The sequence below is a fragment of the Cyanistes caeruleus genome, unplaced genomic scaffold, assembly GCF_971803275.1.
Source record: "Cyanistes caeruleus unplaced genomic scaffold, bCyaCae1.hap1.1 HAP1_SCAFFOLD_192, whole genome shotgun sequence".
Lineage (NCBI taxonomy): Eukaryota > Metazoa > Chordata > Aves > Passeriformes > Paridae > Cyanistes > Cyanistes caeruleus.
In genome coordinates, this window is record NW_028255980.1 from 118,837 (window position 1) to 144,559 (window position 25,723).

Genomic DNA, 25,723 nt, shown 5'->3' on the forward strand with positions numbered 1-25,723 from the left:
GCAGTTGGGCCCTGCTGGAAGCAGAGCCGCGTTTCCCTTGAGCAGCTCAAGCTTGTGACAGCTCCAAACAGGAAACCTCAGCAGAAAACTCTTCCTCCAAACTCAGCTGCTTTCCCTCCTGCAGCTGTTTGGGAAAGAGCCTCAAAGCACAGACTCTGCTGGGAGCCATTGGTGCATTTCCTCCCTCCCGGCAGCAGCAGCTCCTGAGCCCTTCACGGGCTCCTGGCCCTTCCCAAACCCTTCAGCTCCCTTGGAACTCTCAGCAGTCACTAACATGTGTATTTCTTTCATATTTAAATTGCATTTAAACTTCTCTTTTTCTCTCCTCTCTATCTTTTTAATCTCCTCTTCATCTCCTTTAATCCCGTCAGCACCAGCAGGATGGGGATGGAGTCTTGGGGTGGGTGTGGGATGAACTGAGGATCCAGCAGAGAAGGGCAAGGCAGAGGGGAGAGGACTCAGCCAACCCTTCTCCTGCTCTCTCCTCCCCCAGGCTCCAGCTAAAGCAAGTCAGACTGGAAAGGATCCCACAAATGCTGTGTTCTCCTCCCTCTGAGCTTGGCTGGGGATCCTCAGCTTCAGCCTGGTGCAGTGGCTGAGATTCGCTAAATTGAGTTTTTTGGCTAATGCACTAAATAATGTGGTGGGTTTAGCACTGGCTGAAATCTCCAGGGCACTTACTCATTTCTCACTGTGAGATATGGATTAGGAGAAGGGAAAACCAGGCTTAAAAGTTAGAAGGAATAAAGAAACTTTATTAACAGGACTATAAGAAATAAGAAACCAGAATAAAACCTCCAGAAACCTTTTCTCTCCCCAACCAACTTTTTCCTTTCTCAACTGACAGTGTAGGGACAAAACTTGGGATGTTAATGCAGTACCAACTATACGATAGCCTTTTCATCAGTATCTGTAGGGAGAGGAGTTTTCTCTTGTTATTCCATGGAGAGTTGTCCACAAGAAAAGACTTTTCTTGTGCTTTTTCCTTTCCATGAATAGCAGCCACCCAGGGCAAAACTCTGCCATCATGCCTTCCTCCCATTTCCACACCACTCTGAGGTGTGTTCACGGGCCATGAACTCAAGGGGTATTATTTTAAAGATTCAAGAGTTACTCTCTTCATCTGTCTTGGTGATCATCTCTGGGGACAGAAGTTTTCCTCTTCTCTCCCTGGGGACAAAGGATCTTCATCAGCTCTCATCTCTCTCTCTCTGTTCACGCATCTCATGGGATCACAGATACTCCACCACCTGCTTGGCTTCATCAATGGATACCTTTGCTCAGATTTACACTTTGAATCCTTCATTCCCCCCAATACTCTTTCATTAATGAAAGGAGTTATTTTTCAGAATGTTATTGTCCATCTCCATGGCCCTAGCAAAAGACTATTTCAGCTCATTAAAGCATCTCCTCATTCTCCTTCCACCTGAGGCTTGACTCTTCCTCGTACTGACCTTGATGTTTGATGTTGTCTTTTACGTGTCGATCGCTCCCACTTTGCGCTCTCTGGAGAGGGGATGAAGGCTGCAGGTCTCATCTGTGTAGTGAAAGGGTTAAATGTGGCCCAAGGTGTGGCAGGCATTCCTGGTGTGGGATTTCAGCTCAGCAGCCCCTGGAAGGCAGGGGACGGTTTCCAGCTTGGAGCCGTCTGTGCAGGCCATGGCGGGGATGGGCGAGATGTCAGCAGCCGTGGCCCGGCCCAGCTTAGGGCCGGGGTCCCCCTGGGGAGGGCTTCAGCCACCCCACTGGAATGGGACTGGGAGGGCTTCCCGAGAGGGGCCACAGCAGAGCCCGGCCTGGCCTGGGGCCGGGGGAAGTCCCGCAGTCTCCATCCCCCCAGCCCAGAGCCACTGGGCTCCAGCCCAGCCCCTCCAGGCCACACAGGCCGCGGGCAGTGGGGCCAGCCACACCACAGCTCCAATACCTTTCCAGGCTGCAAACAAAAAGAGACAACTTCCCCAGCTGGAGCTTTTAAAAGGTGCTATTCACAAAGGTGATCTCACTTTTCAGTGCTGCAAAATGCTGTCAGTTCTCAGAACTGGCCAGCTCTTGGCCTGATCTCAAGCAGAGAGAAACTCCCAGCAGCCGCTCTCAGAGAAATCACTTCTGTGGGTGTTTTCTGCTTTTATCTCTAAAATGCCAAACCACCACAGATGGCCTGCTGGGAAGGGGTTCGGTGCCCCCTCACCACCCCTCGGAGGGCAGAAAGAAAGAGAGCTTCCCACGTTTCTTTCCTCTCTTAAATCTGTTGTCATCAAAGTGTTTCCAGCTTTTCTAATTGGCTTAGCAATGGGCCTGTTCTCAGAGCCAGACAGTGATTGGTTTTGCCAGGCATGGAGAAAGCTTTTAGCAGCTCCTTTTAGCAGAAATAGCATTCCCATGGCTGGCTTCTTCCCTCCTCACCAAAATTTAACCCATGCAAAACCAACAAAACTGGCCACTGGTGGTCCTGGGGCAGGGGAACCTGCAGGCTTGGAGAAAACTTGAAGAACTTGTGTGGAGCCATTCAAAAACGTAACGTGGCTTCATATCTAGACACACAGCTAAAACCCAGCTATTTCTCTATTCTTTTTCTTTTCAGCTGAGAAAGGAAGTCACAGGTGATGGGGTCTCTATTCCACATCTCTTGGGTCCCTGCCTCATAGCTCCCAATTTGGATGAAAGTTACCCATTTGGTCCCTCTGGCTTCCTCCTCCCACCATCTCCTACATCTTCCCCCATTCTTCTGTGACTTTCTTCTTCTCTTTCCTTATGACCATTGCAGCCTCATCTCTGTGGCTCACAAATGTGCCCAGGGGGCTCCAGGGGTGAGGCACAGGCCCACATGCTTCTTTGAGATGCCCCAGCAGTGCTGCAGCAGGCTGATGGCTGTGCAGTTCCTTTGGCACAGGAACAGGCATTCCTGGGTTTAGTCAGAAGCATCAGTGGCCAAAATCCCAATTTCCTTTGGTTTAGTCCCACCTCAGAGCTCAGTTGTGGGGCAGGATGTGGGTGCTTGGGGCACTGCAGCGCATGAACGATGCACGGTCCCCAGGGGTGGTATATCTGGAAACATTTATTACAAGTGTACATCACTTTTGTGCTGTTTTTCCTATTGGGTTAGAATAGTGTGAGCCTGGATAGCCAATAGTATAAATGTTCAGATGGCTGCTAAGGAATAATAGTCATGATCAATTCCATATTAGCAACATCAGTTTTATTTCCCTAGGACAAGTGCTTGTATAACAATTTCTTCTGCAAACTACTCTGCTTCTGCTACTTGTTACATTTTAGAAACTCTGTTCCATCCATCCTGCCTTGACTGAGGAGCAACCTTTGTTCTCTTAGGACAAGTTCTCTTTGTTTTCTCTCTCCACAGAGCAGTCTTGGAGTTACTCTTGGATCTCTTGAACAACAGGGTTTGGCCCATTGTCAGGCTGTAAATAATGAGCGGTGGGACCACTGGTGCTGTTAAGTCGATTTATTGCTGGAATGCATCAGAAAAGGTCTCAGTCTGAAGGCATGAGATTTTGGAGGGGTAACAAGTGGGCCATAGCTCAAAGGTAGTCACGAGTTTCTTTGTTACACAGCAATATATCACATTTTGGCCCAATGGACAGCTGACATGGAGTTTATTATTACTTAATCACCTTTCACCTTTGCCAAGTTCTGCTGCACTGTGTCTGCTTTTCACCCAATACACTGCTAGCTCACCTACACACATGTGCTTCTTAGGATAATATTTAGATTCATAGCTTACTCTATAAAATCACACAATTACAGTTGAAATCTCTCCACCATCTCACTCAATGCAGTTTCTTATTTACTTATGGCATATTCTTACTTGCAGCTATAGGAACATAAGCTTATGATTTCTCGACTAAACGTCTGTGAACCTTTAGCATTGCATGAACCCAAGCTCCTTCCAAGGCTGTAAATTAAACCCTTCAGTATCTGTGGAAGTTTCTGTCATTTCCCACAGCCCAGCAAAGGATTTGTGACCCTTTGTGACAGAGGAGAACCTGCCAGGCAATTTTGTGTTTGCTGTAGGGAAGGTTGGGTTGCTCTGCATCAATTCCCAGAGCAGCGCAGAGCATTGGCTTTGTGATGTCAGGGCATGGATGCCACCTTGTCGTGGTGACATCCCAAGGTTGCCTTGGTGCACGGAAGGCCTCAGGCTCAGAGCAGCTCTTGGGCTTGCTCAGTGCAGGAGCATCCTCCTGCTTGAGGCGTTTGTCAGTGGGCAGCTGCACACTGACAGGAGCCTTGTTTGTTCTTGTGGTGGAGCAGAGTGTGCAAACTGGCACAGCAGTGCTACAATGATGGAGCAGCTCGCTGTTGCCGTTTGCACCATTTATGTCATTGGATATTCCGGCTATTATCTGACCAACCTGGCACGTAAGTAGAGGTTTTCCCTGGCTGGAACCTGAGCTGGCTTTTGTAGGTCTCCCTGCTCTTTCTTAGTGACCGGGTTGCTATTGAAACACAAAGACCATGAGGATGCCCCTGGTTTGGTAAAGCTCCTGTCAACACCTTCAGCAAAACACGGGGTGTCTGTAGCCAGGGGGCTGCGGGCAGCATTTGCAGGGCTTCTGTTCCCTCCACGGGAGAGCCTGTGGCAGCAGAGTCTGTCATTTCCTCACTTTGCTGGCTCAATCTCTTGGGGTGACTTTACTTTTAAGATAGCTCTGAGAGCTGGGGAAGTTGAAACTGCTGGAGGCTGATGGGAGTTTTTTCTCCTGACTAATTCCTGGCCATGGGTGAGAATTGGCAGCGGTTTTAACTATTGAGAAGTGAGATCAACCTGTGAACACCACCTGAAGATGTGAGGCCGGGAATTTCTTGCTCTCTTTGGTTTCTGGCTTCTGACGAGGTCACAGGGCTCTGTCTCGGCCTCCTCCCCCCCTCCAGGCCGGACAAGGCTGCAGAGGGCGGGGTGGGGGGAGAAACGGAGCCGGCCAGCCTGACTTGGTTTGCAGTTTCTGCCACTGAACTGAAACCTGACACCATCAACATCTGCAGCTTTAGCAAGATTTTAACTCTTTTACTACCTGCATGAGACTTGCAGATTAATCCTTTTTTTCCAGAGAGAGGGAGAGGGAGTGATCAACCATCAACCCATCAAAGAGAGTGAAGAAACAAATTAAATTGAGAGGGGGAAGAGAAATAAGGAGATGCTTTAATAAGCTGAAATATTTTTCTGTTAAAGCTATGGGCATGGACAGTAGTGTTCTGAAAAAATCTCCTTTAATTCATGACAGAGTATATTGGGAGGAATGGAGAGTTTCCAAGTGTGGATTTTGAGCAAATGATGAAGTAGTTGTGACACTGTGAGATGCTGGAACAGAGGGGGAGAAGTAATAGTTGAAGATTTGTGTCTTTTAAGAAGCAAAAAAGAAAACTTCTGTTTCCAGGGGGGCTCAGAAAAACAGATAGAGAACTTTTGCCTTTGAATAACTCATTCATAAAAATGACATCCCTGGACTCATGACCCATAACACACCTCAGAGTGATGGGAAATGGGAGGAGACAACTGATGGCAGATTTCTGGGCAGCTGGCATCAGAGAAATAGAAAGCTATGAAGAAAGATAGTTTTCATGTGAAAAACTCCATAGATAGCAGAAGAAGACTTCTGTTTCTCTGCAAAGACTGATGAAAAGACTCTAGCAGGAATTGGGACTGTTGTAAACACCAAAGATCCAAAGTTTTTTGTCTCCATGTTGTCATGTAAACAAGGGAATGGTTGGGTAGTGGGGGAGAAAAGGGTTGTTCTGGAAGTTTTATTCTGGTTTCTTATTCTTGTAGTTTTTGTCAATAAACTTTCTTTATTCCATTTAAGTTTTAAGCCTGTTTTGCTCTTGTTCTAATCCATATCTCACAGCCAGAAATAAGTAAGTTTCCTAGTGATTTTTTAGTTGCTGCTTTAAACCACACCAGTCAAGCAGGACACCTTTGAAAATGCAGACTGGGAGATCTTCTCAGATGCTGTTCTAAATAGGCCACGGTTCTCTCCAGTTTTCTCAAAGAATTTGGTTCATTTTCCTTGCCCACTGCAGGTCATCTGAGCCGTGTGTTCAGAGGTGCCGATCCTGAGGTGAGTCAGAAAGGAACATTTGATGTTCCTGGTGTTTCAGAATTGTGCAGGGAACTGTGAGCTTGGCCTGTGGCAGTAGAGTGCAGAGGGCCAGCTGGGTGGGCTGAAAGAAGATCCATTTCCATGTTTACAACAGCAATAGCAAAGGCATTGTTGGCTATTTCCTAATTTTCCATTGCAGAGCTTTAAAAGAACTCAAAGCTCAGATTTGCAGAGAGAACGTTGCTTGCTGATAGTAGCCAGGGTGAACTCTCTAATTCAGAGCTATTTGCAGCCTGGCTGAATTAACCCATTTTGATTTAGTTGCAGAGACTTAGAATCCCATTGCTATCAAAGCTGATGATTTGTGCTTGGTAGAGCTGGTTGTAGAAATAGAGCTGAATAGAAATAAGGTTCTAAATGATAGGAGCTGCCTGTCCCTAACTCCACCATCTGTCCACAGAGCCCAGAAGCAAGAGCAGACTCTGCTGTGGCTCCCTCTGCTCCTGGAGAAGAGGCCAAAGAGGAGCAAAATGAGCAAAAGGAGCACGAGCCTCCAGCTGTGGTCACAGCCCAGCCTGACCATGCCCAGACAGTAAGTGCCAGTGCTGGGTGCTGCTGTCTTTAGTGCAAGGCAGAGCTGCAAGTTTCTGAGCAGCCAGCACTTGCTGTTGCTGGCTGAGGATGCTGAGTGCTGGAGTCCTGCCAGCACCCAGCCATTCCCCCATCCCGTGGCAGCTGGAAATTGGGCTTTGAGCCGTCGTGCTGAGGCCCCAAAGCGCTGCTGCCTGCGGGTGAGCAGCTGGCTGCTTGGCTCAGGGAAGCTCTGTCTCTTGGCTTCTGCCAAGCCATGGCCAAGGGCTCACACGGCATTTCTGGGGCTCACAGGGCTTGCTTTGTTTGCTGTCCCTTTTTGGAAACCTCTGCATGACCTGGAGAAGTGTTCTGCAGTTTTCTGGAGTAATTCTTCACTTCTGCAGAGTCTTTTAGGCCACCTGTCTTTTGGCTTTTGATAAGCTGCAAGGAGATGATTGTGTTGTCCATGAAGCTGTGGCCGGCCATTCTTGTCCTGTGTGGCCAAAGAAACAAACTGTGTAGTTCTGAGCCCTTCTTCTGAGGCAAAATCCACAAGTGGCAAGTTTCTCTTGATACGTTTTGTGGTGAAGTCTGCAGCTTTGGAAACTGCATTGGAGCCTAGTGTGGGGGCAAAGCTGCAAGTCCTTGAGTGCTGTCTTTTGTTGCTAAGAACCCCTTTAGAGATGGTTGTTTTTTCTCCTCAGAGCTGTTTTCCTCCTCCTGCCTCTTCTGTCCTGACACTCCCTGTTTAACCTATAAATTTCTGCCTGTCCTAGTGAGGTGAGACAATTCCATGGTTTAGGTGGTTTTTGGTGACTTTGGTCATACATGCATTACATGACCCATGGCTTCCTTCACTGGCATCCCTAGGGGTGTGTCAATTAATTTGTTGGTGGGGCCTTTTGAGGATCTCTGTCACTGCCACTCAGAATTCTCAGCTGACAAAAGAGGGAGGAGAAATACCTTGGTCCTCTTCCATATCCTGAGGTGGCCATAGAGGCTCTCTGAGCTGCAGCAGAGGATCCAATTGCACACATCCTTGTCTCCTGAATGAGCAGGATTTCTAACAAGAGTGTGGATGTCAGAAGGGCAGGAGTGGCAGGGCAGGCCTGAAAAGGGCAGCTCCCAGGCACTTGCTCTCCATTTGTGTGTACAGAACATCGAGGCAGAGCCCCAGGCAGAGCTGCCCGAAGCTCCGATGGCCATCATGGCAGTGAAGAGGAGGCCTGAGGAAGAAAGGAGAAACATCGAGGAGGAGATGAATCTCCACTGGCAGAGAGGAAATCAACGAAACCAGGTGAGTGAAAGTGAGGCAGACACTCCACTCATGGAAATTCCTCTCTGTCGCTCTTCACAGGCCTCCGAGGAGGAGCTTCTGGCAGAGCTGCAGGAAGCTGAGGCTAGGATCAGGGCAAGAGAGAACAGGCTGGAGGAAGAAAGGAGAATCATCCAAGAGAAATTAGATCTCCTCGCTCAGCAGCAAGAGGCTCTAGAAAATCGAGTGAGTGAAAGAGCGATAGGCACAGCAGTCACTGCAGTCTGGTGCTTTCTGCCCTTCTTGCCTTTCCTCTGCAGAGCAGCAGGGGGCTGGGCTGATGCCTCTCAGTGCCATCCTGCTGTAGTGTCTATCCCAGCTGCTTGGAAGGACATTTCCTGCTGTGCTCAATCTCAGCTGCTGCCCTGGACAGTGGCACCAGTCATTTGCCCCTTTTGCCAGCACTCATCTCAAGGGATTCCTGCTGGCCTGCTCCTGCTCTCCTTGTTTCTTCAGGGCTTTTTGCAAGTGAACACAGTCCCCCAGACAGATTTGGAATACAAGCTGCAAGCTGTCTGTATGCCTTGGTGAATCTGCTGCTGTGCTGCTCTTTCCCTTTGCTCACAGTCAATGAGCCTTGGCACACAGGGACAAGCTGTGGTCTCTGACTGCTTTGTTCTCTTTGACTTGAGGTGGATGTGTTGATATCTCACCTGGCAGCCTGCGAAGGCTTCCAGCAAATGCCGGCTGATGAAGAGCCCCAAGGTCGGCGGGAGGCACAGGTACTGTCCCAAGCACAAGTGCTGCAGGCTGAGCACCTTCTGAAGATGGTGCAGGAAAAGAGGACTGAGGGGGAGGAGCTCCAACATTAGAACAAGGAGCTGCAAATGTGTCTGCAGCCCTTGGAGGGGGAAAGGGATCCGTGGGAGGAAGTGGAATGGTCGTTGTTGCAGTCATCCTTGAGAAAATCCAGGAAAATGGAATATGAAACTGGCCATCAACTTGATTAAAACCAACCTTGGGTTTTGACCATTTGGTTCCAGAAGTGGGCATCCAAAAAATCCAGTTGATGAGCTTTGCATGTGGCTAACAGCAACTTCCTAAGGGCTTGCATTTGAAAAGGGAACTCGGGGTAATCTCTGCCAGCCAGCTTTCTGACACAAACTCCTTTCTTCTCGCAGATCTACACAGGCTCTTCCATTCAATCTGCTGCAGCAGCAGCAGCAGCAGCAGCATCTAAAGGAGCCTTTGTTGCCCAAGCTGAGCAGTGGAGCCGGGGCAGTTTGTCCATTTCCAGCAGTGACACATCTGCTGCTCAGCTCCAGGAGAGCCTGGGAGACTTCGTGGAGCAACTGAGTACGTCTGGTGTATTTCTTGTCTGAGGGACAGTGTATTGTGTGCACGTGCCAGCAGAGCTGTAGCAAATGATCCTCCTCACTTTGGTGTCCCAGAGACATTTAGGACTCCCCACAGGAACTGCTGTGCTCTGAGGCAGCGAGAGAGCGCTCTGGCTGTTCCTGCTGCCTCTGAGGGCAGCTTGGACTGGCTCGGCTTTGCCTGGCATTCCCTTGCCACTAAAGGCAGAAGCAGGAATTGTTCTTGGATCAGCAGGAGGCTGTGGCCTAGCAAATGATCTATGCAAGTTCTGTGTGGTAGTGGCCAAACTGAACAGAGTATTTAATTCCTAAATTCTCCTTAGACTCCCGACTTCCCACCTGTTGTCAGCACCAAAAGACTTCACAGAAACTGATTTGGGATTTGTCTTTTTGTTGTGGTTCTGTTTTCTGTGTGGTGTTTTTTATAGATTTTTGTTTTGGTTTTGGTGGTTTTTTGGTAGGTTTTTTTTTCTCCATCCTGAAAGAGCTGTTCTGCCCCATGTGTCTTACTGGTGTCATTTTTAGGACTGTTTTTATTGCCTCTACTACATCTACAAGGTTTTTATGAGAATGCTGTATTTTTGTCAGTGAGGACTCCTTTGAAAGAACATCAGGTGACAGCAGAAACAGAGAGCAAGAGATGTTTTCATTGGGCCCACAATGAAGAAACAGATACTTGTATAACAATCTGTAATTAATATCCTAGTTTTATTTTTCTAAAGATGTGTCCAAGAGACACATCCACATGGTGTGATCAGATAAAACAGCACTGCAGGCATTTCTCAGGAGCGAGCCTGCAGCCCCTGTGCTGTGTATTCCTCAGATCCATGGCACGTTTTCATCCCTGATTCCCAGCCATTCCCATGACTCTTAGAATCCTACCTATTGGCCCAAGCCCTGCTCAGATCAGTCTCTGGGAAAACACATCAAGCCCTTTGTGATTCTGCAGCACAACCCATTTAATCTGCTTCTTGCCCATAACAGCTGCCAGTGCTGTGCTCTCAGAAAAGACCTGGTGGGGCTGAGAAAAGATCCCAGCTGATTTGGTGTCTACCTTCACCTGCTGGGACACAAAAGGGCCTTGATCTGCACCTGGCTGTGTCTGATCTCCAAGGCAATGCTGGTGTGTCCTGAACGGGGGCCACAGCTTGTCAGGGGCTCAGGCTGGCTGTGTCTTCTTGCCATTGCTTGTCAGTGCTCATGCTTGGCCTTTGCCAGCCTTGTGCTGTGCCCTGCTGTGCCCTCTGTGCTTCATTTCCTTCCAAGGACTGGACAAAATCAGTCTCTCTGCTGCCCATTTGTACTGCACAACTGCCTGTCTTGTTGCTGCTGTGCTTGCTGCCCAGCTGACCACAGAGGGTTCAGAGCCCCAGACAGCGGGGCTGCCTTTGGCATCTCCTGCAAGTTCAGATCTCTGCCTGAAAGTCAGCATCTTGCATTTTGTTTCCCTCAGGGAGGATGGTGAACAAGGAAAATCCCATCACAAAATACATTGAACTGGAAAGTCTTGGCAGCGGGTGAGTCCAACCACAGTCACTTCTACACAGCCATGGGCCAGGTGTTTCACTGGTGGAATATCCATCAAGTGGGAAGTCAGACAAGTTGTCCACATGTTTAGACAGCGGGCTTAGTCTGCCCCATCTCTCAGTACTGGCCAGAATTTGTCAAGTGTGCTCAGAAGGCATTGTCAAAGACATCTCCATGCTGCCAAGGTCTTGCCTGCAGCAAGGAACAGAACCTGGTAAATCTGCTTGTCTCTCAAGTGTGGGACAGCTCAGGATTCATTTCCTTCACATTTTTGGATGTCTCCAAATCATCTGGCCACACTAATGAAAGGAGAAGAATCTTGCTTGCCTGAAAGCACAACCTACCCCCAATGAGAGCTGTCAGATAACAGTTCTCAGGAACATTTCTCTCCAAGAGTTTGCTAAAGGAAATACTCCGTGCTCAGGATTAGAATTGCACAGTTTAGAAGCTGATAGCCGAGATGAAGGAATAAGCTGCCTTTTGGAGCTGAGGCAGTAAAGCCCAAGGCTTCAGGAACAGGCCCAGTGCCCAGGCACTTGAGGGGAAAATGCATCATCTGCCTTCTGGCAGACCCCTCCTGCAACCTGCAGCTTTTAGGCATTTACAGCAGAGCTCTCCTGTCTGGACTGGCTTTCAGTGCAAGATCTAAATGGCTTCTCCTTTCTTTGCTGCTGTTTTGTTTCTAGGGGTTTTGGAGAGGTTTCCAGAGCACTTGACATGGCAACAGGAGGAGAGGTAAATGTCAACAGCCCCTGCAGCCTCTGCTGCTCTCCAGGCCTTTCCCCACTGCTGACAGCTGTGGCTGGAGCTTTGAGTAGAGCTGTGCTGAAAAGGCACAAGAAGCACAGACTGGAGCCAGCCTGCAAATTGCACTTGGAACAGGCTTTGTGGACAAGGCAAATCGCCAGTGGCCACATGTCCTGTAACTGGCCCCCAAGGGAGCAGAGAAATGGGCTGTTGCAATGTCACTCCCTAATTACTCCAGTGATGAGGTCTAATCACAAGGCACTTGGGCACAGCTTGGCTGTGCCATTCCAAAATCACTTGCTCCATGTGTGTTGTGGTCTCATGCTATCAATTTTCTCAAATTACTCCTTTTCAATGTCATTTGAGGTGGCCATAAAGAAAATAAATGTGCAAGGAGTGAATAGGAAGATACTAACCATGAATGAAATCAGGATCATGGAGAGTAATAGGAGTCCCAGGATCGTGAATTACTTAGCCAGGTGAGTGGTCACGGTCCTATCCCTTGAATGTTTCTTTACATACTACAAGCATGAGAGCTTAAAACCCCACTTTGGTCAGTGGCAGGAAATAGAGTTGTTAATGATTATTTCTCTACTTATCTCCAATGGATGGGAAGAGACTGCATTTTGTCTGCATGAATCCACCCTGGCAAATGCAGACTGAAAATTGTTCAAAACCCTGCATCAGCCCTATCTTAAGAATTCAACACCTTCTAAGTTCATTGCCTCCACAGTTCTTTGGGCTTGAGTTTTTCAAGTTTCTTAAATGCTGATGAACCATCCAAGAGAGGATTGCCCTTGCATTGTTGCCCCTCTTTTCCATTGCTGTGCATGCCAGGAAGACTAGGTGCTTATTTCCAGAAATGCCATGCGTGACAGGTTTTTTATCTGGGCTCTTCCTAAACTGCCTTTCTCCTTGAGACAGCACAGACTGCAAACACTGCACAGCCTAGAGGCAATGTCTATGCCTTTTCTTCTGCCCTTGTCTCCAAGGGACCCAGAAACAAGACTCAAGCAAAAAACCAACCTAGCCGTGCATGTTCACCTGCATGGCCTTGTTTCCTTTTTTCAGCTACCTTGTGCATGAGGAACTCTGGTTGGTGATGGAGTACATGGACGGAGGCACTCTGAGAGATCTCATCGACGAGATTCAAATGTCTGAAGGAGAGATTGCAGCTGTCAGTCGGGAGGTCAGGGATCCCATCTGTGCTTCCAAGGCCTTGAGCTGCATTGTCTGGGAAACAGGGGCTCAGAATGGGAGTGATTTCATGGGCCAAGCTTGGTTTCTGTGCTGCTCCTCGGCTATGGGCAAGCAAGAGCATCTCAAGGGAACTGTCTGCCAGTGCCCCTACACTCACTGGACTCACTTCCTGTACTCTTATCCCCTGCTCTTGTATTCTAGCTCTGTCTCATGCATTGGCATTTGCAGTTCTCCACTGAGAAAGGTGCTGCTCTGCTACTGTGGGAGCAGCAGGCTCTTGCTCTCAATGGCGCTGTGTTCTGCCATTCCTCCCCATTCCCCTGCAAAGGGAACCTTCCACAGCTGTTTCCTTTCTTGTGGGATGAACTCACAGCACTACTTTTTGCCCCCCGGTTCTCTTTTCTCTCTCAGTGCCTGCAAGGACTGGATTTTCTTCACTCCAACCACGTGATCCATCGAGATGTCAAGAGCAACAACATCCTTCTCAGAACCGACGGCTCTGTCAAGCTGGGTCAGTGTATTCTTGCTCAGCTTCAGCCTTCCAGGAATGGGGGGTGTGGGGCTGCTTTCAGTGACTGCCAGCTCCCCAAAAATGCTGCTGCTGGCAGTGCAGGGGTCCCCCCTGCTGTGGGCTGAAGGCACAGTTGCAGTGTGCACACAGCTATGACAAGGAACCACAAGCAGCCAAGAGTGCTATTGCTCTGTGTGTGTCTGTGTGTGTTCCTTCCAGAGGGAGGGAGCTGCAATCTAAACCTTCAGGGGAACAAAAGGCACTGCTGGAGGAAGTGTAAGAAATGGGGGGATGTTTGAAGTAGCCAATTCATATTTCCTTGGCTAAAGCCCTAAGGAAACAGAGCAGGGAGTGTTGTCCAGGAAATTCAACTGCACATTCTCAAACTTCTACCGGGGAATTCTCTGGCTTGGTTTCCTAATTGAGAGTATTAAAATTAAAAGAGTATTTTGCTTTCTCCTCAGCTGATTTTGGCCTTTCTGCTCAGCTCACCCCTGAGCAAAATCAGCGGTGCTCGGTGATCGGGACTCCTTGGTGGATGGCACCTGAAGTGGTGAAACGTCAACCATATGGCCCCAAAGTGGACGTGTGGTCTTTTGGAATTGTGGCAATTGAAATGGCCGAACAAAAAACTCCTTATGACAGTTTCACTGCTCGATCGGTAAGGAGCAAATACTCTCTGATCCCGCTGTCTTTCTCACCTGTCCCGTGTTCTCTGCTCACTGCACAAAATCCCATGGCCATCTGCTGGAAGTACTTCCACCAAGGCCCCTTCTACAAATGGCCCTGCAGCACATCAGCATCTGCTGGAGCTTTGGTTGCAGCACTGGGGGAACTCAAGCCTTACCTCGCCCAAACCATCTCCATTCTCAGGCAGCATTTTGCTTTGCCTTACAAGTCGTTCCAGCTCTTTTGGCTGTGTAGATGGCCCCAAGAATAGGAAACAAGCATCTCAGAGCTGCTGTTATCTTTCCAGAAATGAAGCAAAGAAACTCAAACCAAACCAAGTTTCTAAAACAGTGCTTTTGAGAGAAGAAGTGCAGCCCCATTCTTCTCACAGGGAAACTTGTCTGAAACCCAGAGATGAGGCTGTAAAGCCAGAGTCTCTTCTGCTTCTTGTGCAGTGCTGCTGGGACACTCAGTGACCACCTTCTTTCCTAACCCAAGCCACTTTCTCCATATCACCAAGCTGGAGCCTGGTGACGGGGAGAGCCTGCCAAAACCTCCTGTTTGTTTCCTGGCACTTTCTGGGATGGGCACAGCGTTAATGCATTGACTTGAGAATCCAATGAGCACAGGGTTACCACAGGGATGACACTTCTGATTTCACCATGAATATTTTCCTTTTGCCACATAAGGGAACCTGAAATTTTCAGAGTGCTGAGAGACAGAGCTGCAGGTGGCTCCTGTGTGCCCAAACAGGCATTTTCAACCCAATACATTTGTGGAGGCATCTTAATGTGTCTGTGTTGAAAATGAGATTCCAAAGGTTTGTTTCCTTCCCTGAGGAACACCTGCTGCATTTCCTTTCTTTTCTTCCAATTACCATCATTTTCAAGAACAAGACAATAAGCTGGATGAGTTTTGTTTTATGGCAGCTGTGCTTAAGGGACCAACAAGCACTGCAGAGATTCTTTTCACATAAGAATCCTTGGAATAGTACAGTTAGTTAGAATAGCAAAATCCCTCTTCCAAAAAGGCTGCCAAGCTGCTGGGAATCCTCCGAGAAGGAAACATGTATTTGCTGATGTAGTTGCCACTAACTAGATCAGGCAATGAAATCAGCTGCCAAGGCAAGATCTGCTGGATGTTGGCAAAGCTGTGGCTTTGGGGCTTGGGTTTTTTCATGATACAGGAAAGTTGTCATCCAAATGCTACAGGAAAGTCATCTCTGCCTCTCTGCCAGGGCAAAAACTGCCACTGCAGAGTGGAGCTTAAACAATGGGCTCTGGGAGAGCAGTTCCAGATGGGAAAGAAGCAGGTGGAGCCTTGTGTTTCCTTTTTCCCCAGGCTAAATTCCACATAGCCACAGAAGGGACCCCACAGCTGCGGCAGCCCGAGCAATTCTCGCCTTTGCTGCGTGACTTCCTGAGCTGCTGCCTGCAGAAAGGCGAGGCGCAGCGCTGGTCTGCCAAGGAGCTGCTGCAGGTAAAATGCCAAAAGGGCTGCAGGTGAAACAGTGTCCCAGGGATGGGCTCCTCCTCCACTGAAATCCAAGGCATCAGATGAGCCCCCATCCTCCTCACTTCCAACTTTGTTGCTGTTCAGCTGACAGTGGGGAGCAATCCTAGACTGGGCTGGGCTGGCAGGGAGTGCTGGGTTTTAGCGCTGGCTAAAATCACCAGGGCACTTACTCATTTCTTGCTGGGAGCTCTGGATTAGGAGAAGGGCAAAACAGGCTTCAAACTTCAAAGGAATAACAAATTTTATTATCAGGCCCACAAGAATAAGAAAGGTCTCATCTGTGCAGTGAAAGGGTTCAATCTCACCCAGGTCATGGCAGTCACGGTGTTGGATTTCAGGCTGTGCTGGGCCCCTCTCTCTGCCCGGGAGCCGCTGGGAGGGGAGGCTCGGCCTGGAGCCGTCGCTGCACGCCGGGGAGAGGGTTTAGTGTGGGCAAGATGTCAGCAGCCGTGGCCTGGCCCAGCCTGGGGCTGGGGTCCCGCAGCCTCCATCCCCCGCCCGGGAGCCGCTGGGCTCTGGCCCGGCCTCCCCCAGGAGCACAGGCCGTGGGCGAGCAGGGCCGGCCTCACCAGAGCTCCGTTACCTTCGGGCTCCGGAAGCAAAGAGGGCCAGTGCCCGGGGTTGGTGCTTTTCAAAATGTGCATCATCACAGAGGCGCATCTCATTTCTAAATGGTGCAAAATGTTGTCAGTTCTCAGAACTAGCCAGCCATTGGCCTGTCTCAGACACAGGGGAAGCTCCCAGCAGCTTCTCTCAAAGAAATCACTTCCGTGCGGGGTTTCTTACTTCTTTCCCTAAATGTCAATTCATCTCAAACTAACACACAGGGACATGGAAAGGTCATCTAGTCTGTGTCCTGCAATGAGCAGGGACATCTTTCAAGAGATCAGGATACTCACACCTCAGATATTTCCAGGGGTGGGCCACCTACCAGCTCTTGGGGCAACCTGTGCCACTCTTGCCCCATGCTCCTGACCTACTCTGACTCAATCCCCATTTCATTTAAAAAGTATTCCCCTGCCTTTGAAGCTCTTAGCTTGGAAAATCATGCTTTCTTGTTGTTTTCATTTCCTTTCTGCAGCATCAATTTATAACATCGGCCATGCCTGGGTCCAGCCTGGCACCTCTCATTGTTGCCGTGAAGAAGTGGAAGGAGGAGGCAGGAATGCCTCAATCAATTTATAAACTGTCTTCTCCATGAAAAACTTAGAGTAGGATTATAGAGTAGGGTTGTAGAGTAGGATTATAGAGTAGGATGGTAGTGTAGGTTTGTAGTGTAGGTTTGTAGTGTAGGATTGTAGAGTAGGATTTTAAATAAAATTTCTAAAATCTCAACTCCTTTGGAACATTTCTCTCCTTCTGACCCTGTGAGAAAGCTCAACATTTCCTTCTGAACTGTCAGTTTTTTCTTAGAGGTGGAAAGTGACATTGATGGCTTCTTTGGTACAGTTTGTAAGGGGGGAAGGCTCCTCTTCATTCATCCTCTCCAGACCACAATGCCTTTGGAATATGGCCAACTGGACAAGTTTTGCCCAGCTCTGACATTTCTATTTGAGGTAGAAACAGCAATGGAATTTGCAGGAAAAACCAAAGGAGGAGCAGTGCAACGCAAACATCCCATGCAGATGCAGGCTGTGCAGATGTGACTCGAGAGTATTTGGGTTCCTGCCACTTGGATTTGTATCCCTAAGAGAAATCTCTTTGGCTGGAGGAGAGTCTGGCTGAAGAGAGAAAGCAGAAAGAGCAGTGAGGGTGCTGTGCAAGGTCTCCTGTGGTGAAGAGCTGTCAGCGACTGTGAGGTGAGAGCGGGCCCGGCCTTGGCCAGGCTGGAGCCCCAGCAGAGCCCTGGCAGAGCCCGGAGAAGCCTGAGCTTCAGCAGAGGCAGGCTGGAAGGAGGCCCTTGGAGCTGCAAGAGGCAGCAGCCTGGCCCTGGCTGCCTCTTGCTGGCACCAGGCAAATCCTCCGCTCTCAGAGCCAAGCTGGCAGCTGGCTGCTCCTGAGGGGAAGCGGCGCCGTGCTGGGCACAGCACACACTGGTGCCATGGGCTGTCTGGAGTCTGCACAGGAGAAGAGAAAGGCAAAGAGCAGCCCAGGGCTGCTGCCCTGCCTGACCATTGCTGCTCTTCTGCCGCCTGCCCTGGAACTCCTGGCAATGGTCAGCAGTGTGTGCAGCACTCTGGGCACAGGGGGAGGGAGCCGGGCTGCTCCGCAGGCTCCAGCACAGGGCAGTGTCCTTCAGGCACGGCATTTCTGCCAGAGGAACCGAGGCCAGCGTGAGGCACTGACAGCAAGTCAGGGCACATCTGCATGAGCCAGTGCCTCACACAGCTCTGGGACCAAGCGCCTGCAATCCTGGAGCTCTGCACTGAGCCACAGCAAAGGTGTGAAATGCAGAGGGTTTTGCAGAAATATTCAGGGGCACCAGGCCAGCCTGCTTGGTGCTCTCTGGGGCACAGCAAGCACTGTGCAATGCAGCTCGGAGCTGCTGGCAGAGAGGGACTATGGGCATGTGCCTGAGGCTTGTTCTTGAGTAGTGATTTGGGAGGGAGCAGAAGGGTCTCAGTAGGCAATTGATGTTTTCTTCATGAATTGCTGAATGAAAGACACAATGTGGCCTCAAACAGCAACAGAACTTGCAGAACTTACTGACCATAAGTTTGTGTTGAATTCCCAGAAAAGATAAGTGTTGAAGTGTAACAAAAAGGCCTTTTGAATTCAGTTAGCTCCTGAGCCTTCATCCAAAACAACCACCAGGAGGCTGACAACTACATGCAGAGCCCTGCTGCATGGGCTTCCACAATCATGGAATTAGAAAATATGAAGCTTAGGAAAGTAGAATGTGCCCATCAAGTTAAAAAAGTTTAAAAGCTTGTCCTGTGCAAAGAATGGACAAGTGAGTTTGTGGTGGAGCTTCCCCCTCACTCCTGGTGTTGAATAAACGAATCCCTGCTCTGTAGGCCCTACACTATGGAGTACTGTTTTCTTGACTACTATTTGTGCATCATAATCACGCTATGCTTTTCACTGTCTTCTTAGAACCTTCCAGGCATAAAGTGAGTAAGACAGTGAGTTGTGTATTGATAGGGCCAAAGAAACATTTCCAAATGCCATCCTGGGAAAGGAAAGGACGTGAAACAGCGCTGGGGAAGAGCGTCCCTCGCACAGCCCTCAGAGCTGCCACCATGCACAAGATGGCGGCCGGGGCTGAGGCTGTGCCACCGTGCACAAGATGGCGGCCGGGGCTGAGGCTGTGCCACCGTGCACAAGATGGCGGCCGGGGCTGAGGCTGTGCCACCGTGCACAAGATGCCGGCCGAGGCTGAGGCTGTGCCACCGTGCACAAGATGCCGGCCGGGGCTGAGGCTGTGCCACCGTGCACAAGATGCCGGCCGGGGCTGAGGCTGTGCCTCTCAGAGCGCTCTGCAGCCTCTGCCAGCCCAGCCCCAGCCCCGGAGCAGCGCAGGGCGGGCAGAGCCCCCTTCCAGCCGTCTGCTTCAATGGACATTGACAGACACCCGGGCCACGCACACAGGCTGACACCTTTGCTCTGTGCACACAAACACGTACCACACACTTGGGAACCTCGGCTGGCAGCATTTTCAGGTGAAAATACAAAGAAACTCCAGGGTTTGAAGGTTTTCAAATAGAATATTTCATTTGCCAATAAAAGGACCAAAGGCAGAAAGGGCCATCCCAGCCTGTTTCTTCCATGCAGGAATAGTGTCACAGTGACTGTGAGCTGATGAAGACGGAGATGGGATTTAATCCAAAGCAGATTGTGCAGTGGGTGCTCACCTGTGATATGTATCCCTCACAGTACCTATTTATTTGGAACACTAGGAAGATTATGAGCCTGGGCAAGATATTAACCCTTTCAATACAGACATGAGACCTACAAACCTTGTTCATCTCTCCAGGGACAGAAGAGGACAGAGTAATAACACACAAAAAAAACAACAAAAAAACATCAAAGTCAGTAAAAAAAAAGAAGTCAAACATTAGATAGAAAAGTAATGAAAAAATGGTAATTGAAACAAAAATATTCTTATAGTAAAGCCATAGAAATAAACAATGATATACAAAATAACTCCTTTAATTAATGAAAAAAGTATAAAAATATATTAAAACTGTAAATCCAAACAAAAGCATCCATTAAAGAAACCAAACACATGTTAAAGTAACTGTTATCCCATAAAAGTTTGAACAGAAAAACAAATAAAAACAATAAAATGCCCTTTGCCCCCAGGGAGAGAAGAAAACTTCTGTTTCCAACGATGATCACAAAAACAAATGAAGAGAACCTTTGCCTTCAAACAACTCATCCTTAAAATAAAACCCCATGAATTCATAATCCATTGACACACCTCTAGGAGGGCTGTAAAAATCAGGAAAATGTCACGACAGAAAAATTTCTTCCCAGGCGGCTGCTATTTGTAAAAATGAAAAAGCACAAAAAAATCCATTCCTTGTAAAAAAGCCTCCATGACATAACAGGAAAAAACTTCTCTCCCTACAAAAACTAATACAAAACTATTGTGTAATTAATACTGTGTTAACATCCCAAGTTCTATCTCTACAGTGTCAGGAAAAAAAAAAAAGGAGAGGAAAGGTGTTCTGAAAGTTTTATTAGAGTTTCTCATTCTTGTAGTCCTGTTAATAAAGTTCCTTTATTCCTTCTAAGTTTTAAGCCTATTTTGCCCTTCTCCTAATCCATATCTCACAGTGAGAAATGAGTAAGTGCCCTGGAGATTTCAGCCAGCGCTAAACCCACCACATTATTTAGTGCATTAGCCAGAAATCTCAAATTAGCGAATCTCAGCCACTGCACCAGGCTGAAGCTGAGGATCCCCAGCCAAGCTCAGAGGGAGGAGAACACAGCATTTGTGGGATCCTTTCCAGTCTGACTTGCTTTAGCTGGAGCCTGGGGGAGGAGAGAGCAGGAGAAGGGTTGGCTGAGTCCTCTCCCCTCTGCCTTGCCCTTCTCTGCTGGATCCTCAGTTCATCCCACACCCACCCCAAGACTCCATCCCCATCCTACTGGTGCTGACGGGATTAAAGGAGATAAAGAGGAGATTAAAAAGATAGAGAGGAGAGAAAAGGAGAAATTTAAATGCAGTTTAAATATGAAAGAAATACACATGTTAGTGACTGCTGAGAGTTGAAAGGGAGCTGAAGGGTTTGGGAAGGGCCAGGAGCCCGTGAAGGGCTCAGGAGCTGCTGCTGCCGGGAGGGAGGAAATGCACCAATGGCTCCCAGCAGAGTCTGTGCTTTGAGGCTCTTTCCCAAAGAGCTGCAGGAGGGAAAGCAGCTGAGTTTGGAGGAAGAGTTTTCTGCTGAGGTTTCCTGTTTGGAGCTGTCACAAGCTTGAGCTGCTCAAGGGAAACGCGGCTCTGCTTCCAGCAGGGCCCAACTGCCCGGGAGCACAACTTGGTTCCCTGGCCCTGAGCCAACGGGCAGCAGCAGCTTCTGTTCCCTCCTGGCTCTTGTGTCATTTCCAGCAGCACAAGGCACACCAAGAAAAGCTCCTCCAGAACATGCCATGAGAAACACAACCTGATTTCATGGCATGAAGGAGCTCTGACAGTCCCACGGGCTCAGGTTTGTTTGTCAGTGAACAGAGCAGGGAAAAGCACAGACACATTCCCTGCACAGGGAATTCCCAGGAGGAAAGTGCAGCGCTGGAGGATGTGCTTGGATACAACGTTCCCACGGCAGTTTTGGGGATAAAATTGTCAGGAGAGAGAAAAGAAAAAGTGCTCCCAAGGGTGGGCTGGGGAGGGCTGGTGCTTCCCGGGAGGCTCCCGAAGCTCAACAGTGTGGAAGAGTGGCTAGCTAACAAAGGTCGTGTTCCCATGCAGCAATTAGCTGAGAAAGAATTAAACAACAGTAGAGTGTAGTTGGTATGAGATGTTGCAATGTCAGAAAGACCTTAGTGATAACTGTGAACTGAGAACAGGACACTGTGATCAGAAGAATGTGGATTCAGCACAGATGAACGACCACAAGAATGTGGAACTAGGTGGAGTTGTCCTTAAACGAAATACCCAATAATGAGCTTGCTTTTGCACAATGTAGGAGCCTAATTATTGATGTTATATAGGGAGTTTGGAATTGCCAATAAAGGAGACTTGCTGATCATTCATATTGAGTGCTGCTTGTCTCCCGCCGAACTCATCAAATGGCGCCCAAACAAATGGGACCCTTGGGACCTTTGGGACCTTTGGGACATTAAAAAGCGAAGGCCACGGGAGTCGGCGACAGGGGACGGGTCCTCCGCAGCAAGGACGGCGAAAAGCAACGGTGCCGCGCCCCAGGCGACCTCAGAGGAGAGTCCTGGCCGTAACGTGCTGCCGAACCTTGTAGGGCTGCAACAGCGCTGACGGTAAGATGGAAAGGCAAGCAGCACATGATTTATTTACCTGCTTTTTAGAAAAGCCACAGCTTAAGGGTTTTGATTTGCGCAAGGAGCTTCCTGGACTTCTTGCTTGTGGGTATGCTCTCGCCTTTGCCTCCCACTGCTGGGCAAACACTCCTATCTATGCTGCCCATGGAAAGAGGGAGGGAGAGTCAGAGAGAAGGAAATAATGAGAAAGAAATTCCACAGCAAACACTGAAACAACAGAATCTGTTCAGTTACGGCAGGATGTGATATATCCTGAACTATTTGCTTCACTTTTGGAGTCACTCTTAACACTACAATCTTATTTAAGTTCCAACTTTGCTACCTTGGAGGAAAAGAATCCAAATTTAGATTGGTTTCCACCCGAACCAGGGGGACATGGGGGAGCACTGAGGTGTGCGCAGAGAGCGGGGGCACCCCCGGGGCAGAAGCAGTGCAGAAAAAGTTCCAAGGCCACACTGAACAATTACAGAAACAGCTGAGCAGGAACAGGTGGCTCAGACAGCTTCAAAAAGAGACAAAATAGCCAAAAAATCACAAACTATATGGTATCTAATTCAAACTTCATCACTGTAATTAGAAGTTGATAAGCTGCAATGGTCACCGTTGTTGCCACCTGGTCCTAAGAGACTTTTGTGTCTTTGCATTGCCTGCTTTTGTAAAAATTGTGCCCCTTTTTTCCTCTATCAGTGAACAAGAGAGATTGAGAGAAACAACTGTATGTGTTAAACTTACCTTTGTGTGGTTTTTGGGGTTTTTTTCTGCGAGAGTATGTGGAGAATGTGAAGAAAGATAACAGCAGCAGAGAGCAGCAGCAGGGCGGGCAGTCCACCCACCCCCCCTCTAAGAAAAAGCACTGGGATAGTACCCAGTTTGTTAAAAAGTCATGATTCATGGGTTTTTAAAATGTTTTTATATACCCTTTTAGAGTTAATTTTGTGTTTTAAGTAATAATGAATTTATGCAGTTGCAGTTTTTTGGAGTTTTCCTGGAGAAATTATTGTGATTCTTTGAAAGTTTAAAAAGGCCCATTTTCAAGAAAAAAGGTGTTTAAGGTGAATATTAACAGAAGTTACCTTGCAATAATTAGCCTTAAAACCTAAGGTTAAAATATGGTATAATTTACAGCTACTAAGAAAACCTTCCAATTGATGTTATCTACAAAAGATATTTATGGTTTAAAAAAATTAATTAGTAAAGAGAACTTTACTGTACAAGACAAAGTTAAGTTAAAGTATATATTACCCATTTGCTTGTTTTTTCCACAATTTTAATAAGGTAATTTCAATGTGAGTCCTTTTGTTATATAAAACACATATAACTGCATATATACCAATTTGGATTTTAGATTTTAGTTTAAGAATTAGACTTAATGTTTCTGAAAAGTGCTACAAAAGCTGAATGACAACTTGCCAAATCCTGTGTTGTTGTGGTTTTTCTCTAGAAATACTGCACTTTAAAATCCTAACCAATTTGAACATATACTAGGCAAATTCCTGTTATGAATGTGTATTTTTAGTACTATTTGCAGTTATTGTGAGTTATTCTCAAAGCTAGATGACATAGAATTGTGATGTACTTGTTACATTTTTATAATCTTTATAGTGAATCTATGTTACTGTTATATTGTGTTTAAAAGGTATATATCAAACTTTTAGTTGCCTTTTTGTAGTAACAGAATAAGATTAAGGTATGTTTTTATTTAATATAGATTAAGTGTTAATAGAATTAAGAAAAGTCAAGTTTTATTATGTTTAGGCTTGAATGTTTTTAAGTTAAGTTTTATAACTTAGATATTCTTTTAAGGTTAAGTTTGTTACTTCCTTTTGTCATAAATCATTATTGTTAGGTTTAAATATTGTTTAATTTAAATTATTTATGTTTTATTGGAGACACTTGTCTAAACTGCAAAGTATAGTTATTTTCCTAGAGAGATGAAGATAGCCACAACTGAAACAGCTGTGACAGAACGCTGATGAACACCTGCTTGTGGATAGAAGGGAATGCAGTCTGTGACACCCTTGACTTCATCGGGAGTTCTATTGGTTGTTGCAATCTCTGCAGTTTTTGTTTGTTATAGCTTTCTTATTTTTCAGTGTTTCCAGAATTTTAAGAAGATTTACCATTGCTGAGGATCAGCTGCCATGGGAGAGGCTTCAGATTAAACCAACTGCTGCATGGTTTAATTGGTCTGGTACCTAAAGCTTCTGATCATTTGATTTGTACAAATGCATTTTAACAGTTTGCTGTGCTGTGAGCATCTCCTAGCTGCTGCTATTGAGAACCTTGTTTTAGAAATGAGTTAAGAGGCATCTTTCCAGTTTAAAGCCAGGCCCTGGCCAAGCCTTGACTTTACCTGGACAGATCTGTTTGCCAGCAGATCCAGATGTTTTCTGTCCCAAATCAGTATTTGAGTCACTTTTTGACTCAGCAATTTGACCCTATTAATATGACAGCTGGATCAATTTTGAAGTGGGCTTGGAGAATCATTTCTGGAGGTGGTTGTCCAATCCTTCACTGATGATTTTTTGTTTCTATTTGTTTGCAAAGTATGGGATGCTGGTGCAGTGTTTTAGTAATTAATAGTAGTTTTATATTACATATGTTATTAATAATGTTTATAATTTGATTGATTTTTAACTGTTATAGGTTCTTATTCATTGTGTATATGGTTTTGTGTTAATATTGATGTGTATAACAGAAGTACATCTCGTTTTTATTTAAAAAAAAAAAAATGGGGGAAATTGATGCCCTAAAAGCATTTGATTAGTGTAATTCATTAACTTCAAAGGAAGAAGTGTCTGTGTTTTGTTGGCAGGTTCAAAAAGGTCACCTGTCCATCTGACCAGACTGTGTGCCTCTGAACACACGAGATCCAGTGAACAGAGAAGTCACCACACAGCCTTGGTACTCCAGACATGGATCAGAAGTGGAGCTGTCAGGACACAGTTGTGTCTGAACACTACACAGACAGTTGCCAACAGAAATTTTATGTTGTTATTATAATGTTGTGTCTCTACCAATTTTTCAGTTATCCTTTGTTTTAAGATTTAGAAGGATGTGAAGAACAACCTGAACATCAAAGCCCTCAGTCACTGATCAGCTGCCAGCTGACATCACGGGAGCAGTGAACGTTCCAAGACTGAATCGTGTTAGAGAAATTCTGTAGAAGATCTAAGAAAAGTGTAGAGACTCCATCTAACTGTATATAAAGCAAACTGTAGTTGTGTGTTTACCCTTTCAGCAAATTGCTTCCACACTTAGACTACATATATACCAGAGCACCTGTGTTAAAAGTAGTTAGATAATAGTTTAAGATAATGAGTTTAGCCTGTATAGTAATTGTTATATTAGTATAAAGTATAAGCATTTCCCCCTTCAAAAGCTAGTGTAAGCATTTTTGAAAGTTCATTTAACGTTAAAGTTTAGCTGTGAGTTTGCAAGTATGGTGTCATTTACATGGAACAAAGTGCTTATGGTAATTGTGTTGTGTATAGTCCCGACCAACTGTCTGCTAACTAACATCCAAAAGTGACAGAACATATGGGTCACTCTGGCACACTGAACTGGCCAAAGGTCAATGTGTTTGAGCCTAGCCACACCTGGAGATCCCTTCACACCTGTCTCATAGGAGACCCTGAATGGGATCCTCAAGCATTTAAAGGTTTAGTTAGTAATGAGACTCGACTGAATGGATTGGCAATGTTGCAAGAGTGCAATTGCACTGTTGGCTTCACATTAAGACAACTTGAAGCCTGCAGGCAAGCAAAAATTATCAAAGTTCTTAATGTTACCATAGGGCCCCCCAGAAGAATTAGATTTCTTAGGTTCCACCCATACCTCAGGTGGATGGATAATGTTTGAACCCCCGACAAAACGTCATTCTAACAAAGTA

At 47.1% G+C, this 25,723-nt stretch overlaps 1 protein-coding gene across 1 annotated transcript; it reads left to right on the forward strand.

The window, feature by feature from the left end:
• Window positions 1-4,143: 4,143 nt before the first annotated feature.
• On the forward strand, window positions 4,144-16,764 carry LOC147645690 (serine/threonine-protein kinase PAK 3-like). Its single transcript, XM_086874331.1, has 14 exons — window positions 4,144-4,377; window positions 6,037-6,074; window positions 6,517-6,648; window positions 7,786-8,130; window positions 8,577-8,666; window positions 9,066-9,240; window positions 10,714-10,777; window positions 11,474-11,522; window positions 11,901-12,013; window positions 12,606-12,723; window positions 13,146-13,245; window positions 13,710-13,906; window positions 15,256-15,393; window positions 16,511-16,764. Exons 1-14 carry the CDS (start codon window positions 4,299-4,301, stop codon window positions 16,628-16,630), a joined length of 1,758 nt encoding a protein of 585 aa, XP_086730457.1. The 5' UTR covers window positions 4,144-4,298; the 3' UTR covers window positions 16,631-16,764.
• The last annotated feature ends 8,959 nt before the right edge of the window (window positions 16,765-25,723 follow it).